At 35.9% G+C, this 17,002-nt stretch overlaps 1 protein-coding gene and 1 long non-coding RNA gene across 2 annotated transcripts; both read right to left on the bottom strand.

Moving 5' to 3' along the window:
• Window positions 1-1,155: 1,155 nt before the first annotated feature.
• LOC128922811 (uncharacterized) lies at window positions 1,156-2,400 on the bottom strand. The gene is made up of 3 exons (XR_008471998.1): window positions 1,928-2,400; window positions 1,643-1,841; window positions 1,156-1,579 (listed from the first exon to the last, which is right to left on the bottom strand). It is a non-coding gene; the product is annotated as an uncharacterized LOC128922811 (long non-coding RNA).
• A 2,200-nt stretch (window positions 2,401-4,600) lies between these two features.
• Window positions 4,601-13,253, bottom strand: LOC105209845 (segmentation polarity homeobox protein engrailed). The gene is made up of 3 exons (XM_011180477.3): window positions 10,379-13,253; window positions 6,582-6,682; window positions 4,601-5,566 (listed from the first exon to the last, which is right to left on the bottom strand). The coding sequence occupies exons 1-3, from the start codon at window positions 11,892-11,894 to the stop codon at window positions 5,318-5,320; spliced, it is 1,866 nt and encodes a 621-aa protein (XP_011178779.2). The 5' UTR covers window positions 11,895-13,253; the 3' UTR covers window positions 4,601-5,317.
• Between the last annotated feature and the right edge of the window lie 3,749 nt (window positions 13,254-17,002).

The raw sequence follows: 17,002 nt of genomic DNA on the forward strand, positions 1-17,002 counted from the left end.
CTACAGGAAAAAGTTGGGGCGAAATAAAGCGTATGGCATGTGACAGAAATGGTTGGAACTGTTTTACTGTGGTCCTATGCTCTTTGCAGGAGTAACAGGAACAATATATATTTTATAATTAGAAAAGAAACAGGAATATATTAAAATAAATAAAGAATAAAATATTAAAAATATGTGGCAACACTCCATGTATTTTTAAAAACTTCTCTTAAACATCAAACTTGATCAAAACAAAAAACTTCAAAGTTATTCTTATCTAATTTTGTACTCATTGAAGACGCCGGAGTCTCGACATTATTTTTCATGAATAAACATTAGTATATATGTATGTACATATGTATGTATGTATGTGTATAAAAGAATTCATAAATTTTGATGTGGCGCATAGTCGTCATTTTCGCCACTTGCCAACACTACTTTTAGCGCCTACCACAATTCTGGCAGCTTTCCGCACATTCAAATCGAAAAAAAGCAAAAAATAAAAGGAATTAAAAACTACACTCGCTTAAAATAAAAATAAAATTTCGATGGCAACAAAGTGGTTTATTTGTCTACTAGCCACATAAGGCTGCGCCTCGCGAGGCAATTAATACAACAAACTGTAAATATGCGCGACCACACAAATAACAACAAACACAGCAACCCCAAGGCCTAGCGAAATAAAGTGCTAGGCTAATGGAGTAAGGGACGCTGCTGCAACTCACCGCGCCGATAAATGGCGCGTTTTGATGTGTGTAATTAAAAGTGTTGCACGAACGCAGCGATTGCCGCTGGCAAGGAAGCGTCAAAGTGAAAATCAAAGCATCTGTCAGTTGACGCGCTTGCCCCCACGCCGCACTCAATCGCTTGCACATGTGTCAATGCGCTAGCAATTAAATATACATAAATATGAACTTAGATGCCGTTACTCATGTTGCATGCTGTATGCTGCATATGTGTGTGTGAGTGTGTGTTTGTTGTTGGTGTTGGTGCGTTATGATCACCGCTGCGATTTAAGTCGATTTATTTATGCCGCAGCAGGCAAGTGAAATGCCTATAAATCACACGAAATGCGCTACGCTCCCCCATCCCAAGAGGAGTCCATTAAATTATAAGAATCCTAGCGCGTATGCCCTTCAAGGCAACAACAACAAGAATAAAATAATGCGACCCTACTTTGCTTTATTTCATTTTAATTGCAGGCGACAAAAGAAAACGATCGCACCATAACTCAAAATACCGTTACTCGTGAGCGTGTGAGTGTGGTGGCTGTCTCTCCCGCTTGTCTTTGACTCTTTTGCTAAGTACAAAAAATATTTTCCGTCCGTCCTTTAGTTTCTATGCGCCTCGCTTCTTATTTATATAGTTTTGTGGTGTGTTATGTGGCATGCCACATGCCACATGCCACGCAGTGATTTACATTTTCCAATGTGGCGCAATTAAATGCCGCCTGTCATCCACGGGAATTCCATCCAATTAGACGTGCGAAAATCGCTGATGAACTTCAATTGCCCCTAAAAAGAACACTCACACGCACTCAAGGCTGCAATAATATTCTGTGACGTTGGAGTGATTTGAAGAGAGTGCTTGCTGTCGAAAGCTACGGAAATAAAAAATAAAACTTTAGATGAAGTTCAAATATAAATAGTAATTATATAAATACATATGTACAAATGATTATCTTTTAATCACAACTTCTTCTTTTAACCATTAAGGAAGATCTAATATTGGTTGGAATAGATGAAATATCGTTCTTCAGGTTGGTTTGATGTTAATGGGAACGCGAGAACATTTTCCAATTGGTGAATTTTGCTGCCGAATCCCCGACTGCAAGTAATGGGTTCCGATCTCGTTTGTATTTTCTATAAATTGGAACCAATTCAAAGATCCGAGGTAGGTCAAGATCATCTATCCTAATGAATTTTAAAGAATTTTGTGAGATGCTTACGAGTTGACGGTACTTGGTCGAATATAAACCGTTGTCCAGGAATAATGTAGTTGTTGATTGATTGTCATAGGAATGGATTTCAGCTTTCTTTCATCAAGGTGAAATAATTTTTTTCCTTCTAATACAATATAATCGCTTTCTTGCAGAATTCAAACGCAAATGTTTTCTTTTTTACCACCTGTGCCTCCATACGCTTACGGTTGTTTCTATCTGACTGAACTTTATAATTTGAATTTGTGATGAAGTTAGGATATTTTCCCAATTGGATTTTCACTTATCCCGTTGGTGTAGTTGATGCGTTTTTCCAACAAGCTGGGGACAGAACTGACATTTAATCACGATTCTTGGAAATGGTAACCCATTAATATGAGTAAATATGGAAAAATTGCGAGGAAGATAATAATAAGAGAATTTTATTCGAGTTGACAAGAAAAATATAAAAATAGAAAACAAAAAACAAAAAAATAATATTTTGAAGGTTGTCATTGTTGCTTTGTTAAAATATTATTGTTCAATTGTATAAGGTTGTGTCGATAGCCCAAAACAGTTTGTAACAAATAAGGAAAGACTAAGTTCGGGTCCAACCGAATATTTTATACTCTCGCAATTTATTGATGTAACTTTATTAAGATAACACACAATTTGACCCATATATTTGGCAGACAATATCAAATTGCGATTGTAGAAGCAGTTGGAAATGGTAGGGTCTCAGTTGACATCTCGATGATGAATATATGACTGATTGAATGACCTATATTGGTGGTAAAAAACAAAGATATCGATGATCTTAATGCGACAATTTAGAATTTCGGTCCGGGAGAGTTGACACAGCTACAAACCAGGATGACGTAGTCAATTATCCCAAACTATTTAAAATTGCCTGTACTATCACCACTCACTTTGCAATTAAAAGTAGTGTGAGTTGTCATCATACTGCGTAACATCGACCTCGAGTAATCAATATCGTCGCCGAAGCCAAGATTGGACCAACTTAATTTAATATATACCTTAGCCACAACAACGTGTGGCCGGGTCTACTAGTATTACTAGTATATATTGTAGATGTAAGATGGTCAATCCTTTACTTTTGCATTCTTGGAAAAATATATATTTGTATAAATATGTATAGATATGAAGTATATGTACACTACTGGAAAAAATTAAGGGATCAAAAAAAAAATCGAAATTTTTGGGCAAATTTCAACAGGCCGTAACTTCGAAAGAAATGGTCGTACAAGAAATCGATAAAGAAGGAAATTATAGCACCAAGTGTCTAGTTTTTGGATCAGGACTTTAAAATCGTAGAAAAACCAGCTAAAAAATTTTGAAAACGGCCTGTTGAAATTTACCCAAAAATCTGGAATTTTATTTTTTGATCCCTTAATTTTTTCCAGTAGTGTATATCAAATGTTTGCTGTTTTCTTATAATATATGTATGTACTCGTAACATATCTTTTCTTTTAAGCTTCCCATCCTTTTTATGTCATACATACTACGTAAGAATGTGGTAAATGACTCGCCAAACTTTCTCAAATCAAATGTGCCAATTAGCGATCACGAACGCTTGTTAAGTTTTGCAACATTGTAAGCTACTAACAGCTATGTACATATTTGCAAGCAGACATCATGATGAAAATAGTCCTAACCTTAAAATATTTTTAGAAATGACAAAGACGGCAAGCGAACGGAAATTTCGTGATGTTGATATTGCTTTTGTTTTTGTTCTTTTACAAACATGTCATCATCTTTCGATTTGAGAAACTTCAAATCTTGACGTTAATTGGCGTATTTTTGAATGAAAAGGAAATATGTTGATCCAATTAACTCAGAGTTCCGCAGTAACATTAATTTTTCAATTAAATGATGAATTTAGAACTTAAGTTATTAAATTAGTTTAAATTAGGCAAACAAACAAAACAGTGTCAAAACTTTGCTGTCACTACTTACCAAACCTTTTATAATTGAATCATGCTGATAAACGACTTATTTCCTTAGAAGTTCGTCAGAAAAAATATTTAGCGGTTCCCCGACTTATGGAAGTATAATCGAATTTATGTCATGTTAATATGCCTGTCTCACTCGGCAACTCGGATTTTTTCAGTAGCAGTACTGTAATAGATTGTATTATCTTTCAACGTTGAAATGCCAGAATGTTTATTCTTTAAAACTTTTGTTAAATTCCAAAAGGAAGAAGACCATTTCTCCAAACTTGAAAGTAGATTGTTCCAGTCTTTGTTACGATGTTTTAACATTTCGTCTTTTATGATATATGAAGCCTCTGCTTTATCATATGTATGTAAATGTTTCATGAAACTTCTGGTTGTCTCTGTGGATTAAATTGTATTGTATATATTGACTTCTTAAATAAATAAAAAGAATTTATAATTTAATTTTTTCATATAGGTTTTTTATTGAACATATTTCATTTTTAACGCTTTTAATTTAATTCATATGCATTACTTTTAAATATTTATATATATTTTCACTATTTTTAATAATTACTTTTTAAGATTTTCTTTAACCAAGTAAATCTACATATTTTAAACTTTTTGTGTACACAATTGATGATTTGTTGTTTTTTTCTTTTTCAAAACTAAAAAACTATTCATACATATACAATAAATTTACAATAGTTTAGTGCGCTGCTTAAATTACTCTCAACTTATGTGTGTACTAAAGTTATACTAAAAATACTACTACAGTTGTGTGTTATAAACAAAAACAAGAATAAATTTAATTTACTTAAAAACTATGTAGCAGACAATAACAAAATGTTGCTATAATACAATTGCAGGTAAAAGTGGGGTTTAGTGGGTCTTGCGGGGGGTTAACTTGGTTTAATGAAACGTATGTTAATTATTTACTTAATAAAATTTACTTAACTTAATTTAATAAATATAATAATTTACAATTTGTTACAAGTGATTAAAAAGCAGCAAGTGCTACTATTTAGCGGGCGAGGAGTGCATCTGTGTGTGAGGGTGTTTGTGTTTATAGAGTTGAATATTGCGGCTAAAGAAGTAACTATAACTAATATTTACAAAAGTTTGCTTATTTTTTACTGTTTCTTATAATTAATAACTTTTTTTTTTAATTTTTTCATCCAATTGTACAATCTTTTTTATGTTTGCTCATTTCTTGTTTGTTTTTTTTCATACACTTGCGTGTATATTTATATCACATAACAAACTTTTATTTTGCTTTTCTTTAATTTTTATATTTTTTGCTTCACATTTTACACCTATACGCTTTATAACTGTTAATTACGTTCCTCCCTACCCTAATTATTGCACGCGTCGTCACATTTGAATTAGCCGAAGCTCAGAGCATACGAAGCACCTCAACTGTTGTTTAACAACTTCACAGCTCTCTTCTCCACTCAGCATACGCTTACGGTATCTGCCCGTTCATGCGCATCTCAAGCTCCTCCTCTTCCTTCGTCAAAGGCACTGTGGTGTGATTGTAGAGACCTTGTGCCATCAATTGCAGTGCGAGTGGATTTTTCGAGCCTGAAGATTTCTTGATTTTAGCGCGCTTATTCTGGAACCAAATCTTGATTTGCGCCTCATTCAGACCCAATTCGGCGCTGAGCTGTTGACGACGACGTTCGGTGAGGTAACGATTTTCATTGAATTCACGCTGCAAGGAAGAAGAAGAGAGAACAGAGAACAATTAATGATTTGAATAATATTTTTTAAGATTTATTAGATGTGTATACATATATGTACATATGTATGTGTTTAAGGAAATTCTTCAAAATATAAGTAGACAAAGGCAACAACAGTTCACAGGCAATGCGAATCAATTATTTGCGGTTAAATGCTGAGCAGTCTCAAAGCGAAAAGACGTTGAAAAAAATCTCGCAGATAAAAGAACAATCTTCGAGACCCCTATAGAAGTGAAAATAATATATTGACCATAGCTAATTGGTAGCATAGAGCGGAGACAACAGGACAACGGACTCAGTTAAGCAGTTGAAGCCGAGCAATGAGCACACGAAACACACACATTTATAACTGTATATATGCATTTGTAGGCTCAACATTAGATTTCTGATTGTTGCACATGCGTGCATGAGCATACGTATTTGTTGTGGTTGCCGCATGCTCAGCACGTAATTTTCTTGAATGCGTGCACAGTGTGTCAGAGGCGTGTTTAATTGGCTTGACAGATAAGCCTAACTGCTTTTAGCTGCTCCATGTTCAAAATATTTACACTCCTAAACTAGTTTTGAAAGATTTTGTATTCCCGTTTTTTTTTTGTTTTTGTTTTTCTTTTCTTTATATTTTTCTTATTCGCCATGCTCAACGGGTGATTTTTGAGTGTCGTAAATATTTTGTCAATATGAAGGCAATAAGAAAACAGGAAGGATTTCTACTTCAGAAGGAAGTTGACAAGTAGCTATGCTTGTTGTTGTTGTAAAAAGCTTTCGAAGTTTCAAAATATTTCAAAAAAACAAGAATCATAAAATTATTAAAAAAAAATCAATTTTTTCGTAAAGTTTTTTTGAAAATTTGTTTTTTGAAATATGTTTCTGAATTTTATTTTTGTTATTTCTTCTAAAAATTGGTCATCTACGTTCAATTTCGAATTTCCCACAAAAAAAAAAGAATTTATTTTATTGAATTAAATTTAAGTATTTTCGAATATTTACCTTCAAACGTGCCAATTGTTCGCTGGAGAATGCGGTACGCGGCCGTTTCTCATCGGTTTGTCCTTTCTCCTTTGGCTGTTTGGGACGACGATAGCGTGGACCTGCAATACAAACAAGAAATGAAGACACATGAGAATTTGCATATTACGCGATAACTAATATATTAAATAAGAAATTAAAGCATATTTCATTGGAATTCCATAAATAGTGGCATAATTGAGAGGCATAGACATATAAGTAGAGATACTATGTATGTAATGTATAATGTAATAATATATATAAGTAAGCATGTAAGCCGCATTTCATTGCGTGGCACATGTCAATATGTCAGCTGTCAGGCGATGACAGACAGTCAGTTGCATGCAACAAACAGCGCGTAGGCGGCAAGTTTACACAGCACAATTACTGTGCGGCAAAAATAAAAGTAGAAAAACCGTAAAGAAATCATAAAAAGGTATAATTCGCCTAGACTAAGTAAGCCTTTTTGCATTAAATTTGTATGAAGGTGTGTGGAAATTAACTAATCAGCATTTGCTTCGCCCTTTGTCAATTGCCGAAAAAAAAGTTGCAGGCAAATGTCAAAATTATCATACAATGTAATAATTAATTTTATTTATGTTTTAATTATATTAACTAAGTGCTGTATTAGCTCCCATAATATTATGACTTAGTTAGTCCATGTTTTAACGCTTGATTTGTCGCCGTCGAGTAGTCCGAAAAATTATATAAAAAAATTCTCATAAGCATATTTCCATACAAGCTATATGCACCGCTTAATCGCAAGAAGCCTTTTTCAATTCAAAACTCTATACAATACATATGCACGTAAATGTATAATAGATATATACAGACACACCCACATATATTTTTTTAAACGATCTCTCCCCTTTTCTAAGTGTCTAACTTGTGTTGCCTACGTCAACACACTTTCTATTGTATGTAGAACGCACACAATCGCATATATACACCCATACATATATTTATATATCCCCCATATGTCTTCATACAATCTGGCGATATTTGCTTTCTTCGCACACAACTCAAAATTTTAATACAAGATTATTTGCGGCGGCTATTTCGGATGTTAATTGATGAGTTAAGTGCATTTTTATGGTTTGGAATTGATTTTTAATTTGCTGTTGATTGAAAAATGAACAGTGAACGATAAATTTGGAGCTATTTAAAAAAATAAAATGAAAAAAAAATCGTTTCATTTTCTTTTTTGAGAAGACGTAAAAACGAGGTTAGACGTTCCAATTAAAACTCACTCAATAAATGATTAATTGCATAAGTTGCATGTGTTAAGTGTAAGAAATTCCGCACTGATTGCGATTTTAAATGCAACAACAACAATATATATTAATGTAAAATAAAAAAAATTAAATTATAAGAAAATTAAAAAAAAATGTTAATTTAACTATATAATAGTATATAAAAAAAAATTAAAATAAAAAGAGTAATTAATAAAAATTAACAGAACTAATTGCTTATAAGCAGCTATTTTTTCGCAATGCGGCATCACAATTGAAGCAATCAACACTTTTTCGCAAATTACAACAAATAACAGCTGCAGCAGTTTGCATTTGATTTTAATAGAAATGATTGTCTTCTCCCTCGGCGCCCCTACTGCCTCGAAGACACTGAAGACTTGAAGCTTCAAACGTTGCAACTTCCTCACACAGAGTAACCCTATAATTTTCTTCTAATTGCCGCTAAGTAGACACTTTAATATCTATCATGTTGTTGTTGTTGTACAGCTTAAAAGCTGCTTATTATTAACGCTAAACGCCGATTAATTCTAATTCGCAGCTGGAGTGCTTGGAGATGCTGCTTTATTAAGTCATTTGCAATTAGCAAATCAAAAAAATTAACAACAACAACAAAAACAGTAAGCAACTGCAGGTGTGGAATGAATGAAGTAAGGAAAGAAACGTGGAAAGTAAATTTGAAATAAAGCTACTAAACGCTTGAATTAGCGACTGCAGAACTTAGAAGTTAAAGCATGCGAAGAGCTTAAAGCTAACGGCGCTTAATTGTGAGGTTATTAAGTCTGGCTGTTATTTTAAATATTTAGCTAAATGTTTGTTGTTGTTGTTTGGCAAATTCAAGTTTGCAAATGTTTGCATAAGCCACAAAGGTGTTAATTACAGTTATTTGCTGCAGTTTTTTTTCAATATTTATTTGCGACTCTTTATCTTTAATTTTCTAGAGATATGGGAAGAAATATTTGTGTTTACAGTTATATATATATATTTGGCGTAGGAACCGCTTTAAGCGATTATAGCCGAATCCACCAGAGCGCGCCACTCATTCCTCCTTTTTGCTTTTTGGCGCCAATTGGAAACACCAAGTGAAGCCAGGTCACTTTGCACTTGGTCTTTCCACCGGAGTGGAGGTCGTCCTCTTCCGCGGCTTCCTCCAGCGGGTACTGCATCGAATACTTTCAGAGCTGGAGTGTTTTCTTCCATCCGTACAACATGACCTAGCCAGCGTAGCCGCTGTCTTTTTATTCGCTGAACTATGTCAATGTCGTCGTATAAATCGTACAGCTCATCGTTCCATCGCCTGCGGTATTCGCCGTTGCCAATGTTTAGAGGACCAAAAATCTTGCGCAAAACCTTTCTCTCGAAAACCCCAAGAGTCGTCTCATCGGATGTTGTCATCGTCCACGCTTCAGCGCCATACATCAGGACGGGAATAATGAGCGACTTATAGAGTTTGATTTTGGTTCGTCGAGAGAGGACTTTACTTTTCAATTGCCTACTCAGTCCAAAGTAGCACCTGTTGGCAAGAGTGATTCTGCGTTGGATTTCAAGGCTGACATTGTTGGTGTTGTTAATGCTGGTTCCCAGATAAACGAAATTATCTACAACTTCAAAGTTATGACTGTCAACAGTGACGTGGGAGCCAAGACGCGAGTGCGCCGACTGTTTGTTTGATGACAGGAGATATTTCGTCTTGTCCTCATTCACCACCAGACCCAGAGTTTACAGTTATATATTATAGTTAGTTTACAGTTATATATTATAGAAAAGGCATATATATAGATTTTTATACATGAAGAAATTTATTTTTCTAGTCTCCTTTAATATATCCTCTCTCATATAAAAGAAAATACAAAAAAAATATTTTCTCTGATTTTCTTTTATTGCCACATAAAATTGTCACATAGCGGTTAAGCATCAAAGCGGCACATAAATAAGAGCACACACATAAATACACAGAGAAAGAGAGAGTGCCATTGACAGGCTAGCAATGTAAACATTGATACTTGACACAGCATGGGGGCCCTTTGAAATCGAAGGATATGCCGAAAGTCGTCGCTATGTGTGAGTCTTTCTGTGTCCTTCGTATCTGCATTTTCATGCCGTGGACATTTACGGTGACTTTTTGCCTGATTTGACCTTGTGTTGCAGGCGATTGGATGACATTTTTATGGCACGGATACCATTACTTTTCATGTACGTAATATATATGTGTGAGTTTGTAGAGACATTCAAGAAAGCGAGTGGACATTTTTATTGCAAAATGTCCAATTCGAAAATATGAAAATTGATAGGAAAGACCTTCAAATAAATTGTAAGGGAATGTGTCACATAGGCTACTTTCGACGAGTTTTTTTTAGATAACCGCTTTGGAGCCAGCAACAAAATTTTGAATTTCTCCGCTATTAATGAACTAAACCTCACTTTAATATCAATTTTTCTAACCAAAGCTAATTTTGTACAACCATATATACAATTTTCCGCCTCAAACTCCTCTATAAAATAAGCTTTCTAAATAAAATTCACACTCACCAGAGCTGGGTCGGTCGCTGTAACGCGTGCAGTATACCCACGCGGGCCACACTTCATTCTTGCCACCTTCCGTGGTGGTGGAGCCCGCTTCGGATCGTGTGTCATCGGACGACTCCATACCGGAATCCCGACTCACAGCCGACGGTGGCGGTATTGGCTGGGGACTGCTGCTTTTGCTGGGCAAGTTGCGGCTGGTGGGCGATGAATTGAGCGAACTGCCCGCCGAGGTGGACGATGACACGCTGGATGCATTGGAAGCGGGTGGTGGACTGGCTATGCTGGATGCGCTAGCCGCCGATGAGGTACTCGAACAAGCTGGCGCCGCCACAGTTTGACCAATCTGCGAGACAGCTTTGCAGAGTGAACCCAACGCGGACTTTTCCATAGCGCCCATACCGCCGACGGTAGCAGATGAAGCAGAGCACTCATTACTTTTCATACCGGCTGGTGGCAACACCCCATTGCGACGCATGCGACTCTGTACGATCTCCTCATGGATGCGTGGATAGGCGGCGGGATTGAAGCAATTCAAGAAGTTTGCGCGTTCCAGCATCATAGCGGCGGTTGCGGCGGCGGCCGCAGCCTGTTGTTGTCGACTGAACTCGAGCAGATCGACACGGGTGAAGGCAGATGGTGTGGCGGAGCGCGCTGCATCGAAAGGTCGGAAAATGCTATTCGTATGCAAATGCGTCTGTTTGGAGGCTGAGTTGGCGCCAACCGATTCATTGGCATTGCGACCGGCCGTCTCATTGCCACCAAAGCTATCGCTCAATATGTTCGAGATCGAAAAGGCGAGTGCGGGCTTGGCGGATTGTTGATGCGCGGGTGGTGGTGTACGCTGCTGTGTGGCGCTATTCGGTGTCGCATCATCCACATCGTCCACATCGATATCGTCGTCCTCATCTTCCGCCTCATCCTCCGCATCATCATCCTCTGTGGTGTTGCCACGCAATTGTGCGCTGCCATTAAGCACATCACCATGGAAACTATCACCCATAATCGAGTCGCTCTCCTCCTCTTTAATGGTCATAGTTGAAGCGGGTGTAGACGAAGGTGTAGAGGTGGCGCCTGGTGAGGCCGCCAAACGCTGTTGTAATGTGGCGTGGGCATGATTAGCCGCCGCCAAAGCGGTGGCCGCATCGAAACCGGGATGATGATGGAAAGCGGCGGCATTCACCAATTGTTGTTGATGTAGTTGTTGTAATTGTTGTAGATGATGCAAATGCTGCAATTGCTGATGTTGATGATAAAGCGTGGCCGCCGCGGCGGCATTGCTGGCCGCACTCACAGGATGTGGCAACATTGCGGGCGCGTTAGTGGCGGCTGCAACGTGTGGTGGTGGTGGCGGTGGCGGATGTGCATGCAGACTCATGTCCAAAACGGTTGTGGTGACGGCTGTGGGACTATATTGCAGTAGGTGTGTTTGCGGTTGGCTGAGACGCGGCTGGTGTGGTGATTGCGGTAGGCCGGGTGGACTTGGAGCAGATTGCGGACTGCAGCGATCCTCAAGGGCCATTTGTAGCGGCGTGGCAATTTTGGTGGCGAGTTAGTGGCGTTGCGGAAACGCTGAGTTCAAAATTTTTTTTGAAAATTTTCACTTTTATAATTTTTGAAAAAATTTTACACTTGCATGAGATTATTCATTTATTTATAATTATATTTTATAAATTTTTGTTTTTAATTTAAAAATTTGTTTGTAATGTGTTTTAATTTTGTAAACACTTGTCACTTATCATTTGAAATATTCGTGTTATTTTTTTGTTTGCTCTTGGAATAACGCAAAAATGTAGGCGTTCACTAAGTTTCAATTTGTTTCAACTCGAAAAAACACTTGTTTCTTGTTCGACGTTGTAAACACGTTTATTTCGTTTTTCTACTTCTTCTTTACTTATTTGCTTGCTTTCGACTACTGTTACACACGACGGCGACGCACACGTCTGTTCACGGCGAACGCAACGAGTAAATTAACTAATCACAGTTGCTTATCGCCCCAGCGAAGCGACAACTCCAGCAAACGACGATGACGATGACGACTTCAGCAAGCGTTGAGCGACAGTCGCAGTCAGTCAAACACACAGATTGGATTGAACTGTTAAGCCTGTCAAACGAGCTGCCAAGCAGATACCTGCCTCTTCCTACACTACACTCTACACACTCGCTCTCTCGCGTACTCACGCACTGCAAAGTACAGCCGAACACAAAATGCTTGCCCTAAATGCCGTGGGTGCGAGTGAGCACGCCTCTATCTGCAGCGCTTGCCACGGTACAATTGGAGGTTGAGTTGTGGTGGTGGTTGGTTGTTGTGCGCGCACGCTTACAACGATGTGTGTGTTTGCTTGCGCTACAAAGGCGTACGCCGGTTTGACTGTCAAGCAAAGCGACTGATTGGCTTCTAAACGCAAATTGTTCTTGTTTGTGTTTTTTCTTCTGCTGTGTTACAATTTTTATGTCTCACTGTTACCCGCACTGCTGATCGATTACTTTGCCTTTCGGGACAGATTTTGTTAGAACTGCTCTGGCGTAAGCTTCCGCAACGACTGATATGCTGATGAGCAGCTGATAGCTAGCTCAACACGCTTTGACAGCTTTGATGTGTGGCTTCTTTGTGTAGTTGTTGCAGGCGTTACTGTGGCCGCGATTGATAAGCTCTCACGCGTTTTGCTTATGGTTATCGGGCTGGCTCCGCAAACTAACAAGCTGCGCTGAGGACGATTGTTATAAGTTGAACGATTTTTTTTTTGTAATGGCGAGTGATGAGTTGCTATGCGTGTTTATTAGTAGCGCGTATAACTTAATTTGCATCTGTAGATTAAAATTAAAGTTGTTCGCTGCTTGATTGAATTTATTTTACTTTTTATTTATTCAACACTCATTCGCATGTAAATTTGATGTTGTAGTTCTTTTAACAATTTAACAAAAAAATTAATTTTTTTTTTTACTTTTTTTGTCTATTGTTTTATTAAAACATTTATATTTTTTAAATTTATCCTAGCTGTTTGTGTATTTTTTGAAATAATCGAAATTAATTATTTAAAATTAAGCCAGCGTTTAGTATTCTATGTAAAAAGAAAAGTCTTATAATTTTAAAAGATTTTTCATTAAAAATGTATTATATGAGTAATTAAAAGTAAGATTATTTTTTTATACTGTAACTTCTTTGCTAAAGTTTTATATTGGTGTGGCTAAGATATTCTTTAATACATATTATTAAATATTAAAACAATATTTTATATTAAAGAAAAATATACATACATATATAAGTAAATATTTAATTAATGAAATGGATTTAACATAACATATAAATAAATAATAATACTAATATTTGAACAGTATTTCTATACTGAAAATTTGATATTGCAAACTGAAGTAACTAATGAGGAAAGAATGAATAAAAATATATAAATTTTTGGAATTTGTATAAAGATATTTTACAGACCACTTTCTTGACGATATTATTAATATTTCTAACAAGTAAATAAATTTTAAAATCATAAATACAATATTATAATTATTATAAAGAACTTCCAAGCGAATATTCAATTATTTTGTGCTTTTAGATTTTTATTAAATATAATATTCTCATTCTAAATAATTTTTGATAAGAAAATTATTATTTATATAAATGGGTAGTATAACCATAAGATTTTTATTTTATTATAAGAAATTATATTATTACTAGAAAGAATTTTATTTAAAATTTGCTAACAAACTTCGACTTTATCATCCAAAAGGTCTGTTTACAAGAATTTTACACATCAAAAATTAAAAATATGTGCTCGAGTTATAAATTCTATTTAATACTCCAAATATATTAAACAATTTTATTATACTCCTAATGCATCTTCTCGAACGAAGATATTATTGTATGATTTGGTAGGTATGTTCTAATAAGAAAAAAATATATATTAAAATTATGTATTTCTATAAATTTTGTTTACAAACTTGTGGCACTAATCTGAATGGGCATTATTGTTATTATTGGTACACCTATTATTAGATTTTTATAATATTCACATTAATTTTTTTCTTTTCTGTTTAATTTATGCACATTAAAAAATAATATTTTTTAAATTTTTTAAATGATATAGTTTTACGTTCCATCAACATCCTTAAAATTATGAGCGTTCCGAGTTTGTCAAAGAAATCTCCCGATTTTGAAACAAAATATTAATGAACTCAACCGCATACACTTTTATATTTCTGTATTATTTTGGTTTATTAGTATCCTAATTCAATTTTTTAATTATTACATATGGAGATGTGTCTAAATTACGTTGCTGCCACGGCGACTGCCCACTTCCGTTGTGCGACACACCGACAAAGCTTGTTACCGTCCGATATGACTCTATTACGGTGAGCTGTCAAACGCGCTTTTGACAACTGTGTCGTGTCTACCATTGCAAAAACAAAAAAATTATAACAATAAAACAACAACAAGAACATAAGCAGCAACGAAAACCACTCAACCGCACAGCATTTCAGCGCCCATCACTTGGTGTATTTAGCAAATGTGTTTAGCTACAACAAAGCAAGCACACACTCTCCATTTCTTTCCAGCACACGCATGAGAGACTTCTTTTAATTTACAACTCCCCGTTTCTTTTCAACGCTTACATTGTAGTTGTTTTTCTATACACTCTTGCTTTGCGCCTTATATACAAGCCACAAAGTGGGCGTGTTGCTCTCTCTTGTGCTGGCTCTTTCTCGCTTGTATTCAATTGTTTCGTGCTTCGAGCAATATTTGTTTCGCTCTCGCCAATTTGTTTGTTGCGACGCTCTCACACAACTCAATTAGAGATTGAGCTCTCTATTCTTGGCTTGAGTGTGCGCTCTTAAGGAAATTCTTGTTGTTGTAAATGTTGTTGTTTAATATTTTTGATTTTACATAATTAGAAATTACAAAGCCATCAGAATTAAGAAAACAAAATTCTTCACTATAATGTCTTCTAATTCATATGCAGTTACTCTAATGTGATATTGTTCTCTACATAGTTGTTGTTGTTGCATTGGTGTTATATCTGCTCCAATTTCCCCACCAGCAGCTGATCAACGAACAAACTATTGTTGTCCTCTTCGCTTGTGTGTGGCAACGTCATCTGGAATCTTGTCTGCACGTCTCTTCTCTGTGGCAATGAGCAAAAGTATATCTATACAAACAATAACAATAACGCAGTGCGCTAACGCACTCATCTCAGACGTAAGTGAAGGCGACATTTGTGATTAACTTTGGCGTTTGCGTTTCAATTTTCTTGCTTACAAACATACCGATATGCAACTTGCTTCGATTATTGCAACAACAACAAGAACAATTGGGATTGCACGCTCTCTTTAGTTTATTGTAAAAATTACTCTATTCGCTGCAGCGGTTGTTGTTGTTATTATTGTAGTTGCCGCTGCTGACATATCGCAATTACATTTGTTACATTCACTCTTCATCGCTATTTATGCTCACCTTCTTGTTGTACAACTAAATCGCTTTACCCCGGGGTGGGGTTCCACTACATCGCTGCCACCACGCCACGCCGCATTGCGCCCACTTCATGCGGCTGCTGCCACTCTAAACTGCTCTTCAGCGCGTTGTTAGCTAGCTTCGACTCTGACTCTGGCTTTGGTTGCGCCTGTCAACACGCGCATCGATGCTTGCGCGCCATGTCCGCCGTTGCCGTTCGCCGATTTTCTCCCGAGGCGATTTTCGGTGTGTGCCTTTTGTTGCAATTTATGATTTTTGTGTTTTGTTGCGCTTGTGTGTATGTGGTTTGAGTACTCATGTTTCCATTATACACATATGTTTGTTGTTTGTATTGTTGTTGTTGCTGGAATTGTTTTTGACATGCGTTGATTTGGTACGTTGGCGGTTATGTATCAATTGTGGCAAGGAGAATGTATGTTGGCGAGAAGAAGAACAAATTATGAGTGGTCTCGGCATGTGTAGAGACTAATGAAAATTTATAATAAATAATAATTTTAAAATATGCAAATAATTATTTGTGGATTTTTTAAGGTTTTGAAAAGCAAGGCGTTGTGCTTAGTAAATTGCATCGATTTTTGTGAGACAAAATTAACATCTTTAGGTTAACGTTAACTGCTCCCAGTACTTTTGTTATTTTATTATTTTTATTTATATTATTATAAATGTTATTAAAATGTTCTTTTATTAATAATATTAAAATATTATAAAACTAATTTTTGTCGTGAAAGATAGATATATTTTGTCAAAATATTGTCAAAAATATATTTTTTATCTCAAATCGTATCTATTTATGCTACCAAAACTGTATTTAGACACTTTAATTGTTCACAGTATTCTTTGTATAGACTGTTTGAAAAACATTTATTTATATTATTTTTAATTCGTTTATATGTATGTTTATATGTCCACTGTACGGTTGAATAATTATTTTCAGCTACAATTGGCAATTGAATGCGCGAACAACAACTTTATTTAAATTTGTATATACAACGCGTGTATTGTATGTATGGCCACGTATCCCATTTTAATGCTCAATTAGTGTAATTAATTTGCTACAAATCTGGCTCTACAGTGCGCTTAAATAACTCTATATATAGATGCATCTTTATATAAAATAGATCAAACTACATACATGCATATATATTTATACAAAG

This window comes from Zeugodacus cucurbitae, chromosome 6 (genome assembly GCF_028554725.1).
Source record: "Zeugodacus cucurbitae isolate PBARC_wt_2022May chromosome 6, idZeuCucr1.2, whole genome shotgun sequence".
NCBI classification, from domain to species: Eukaryota; Metazoa; Arthropoda; class Insecta; order Diptera; family Tephritidae; genus Zeugodacus; species Zeugodacus cucurbitae.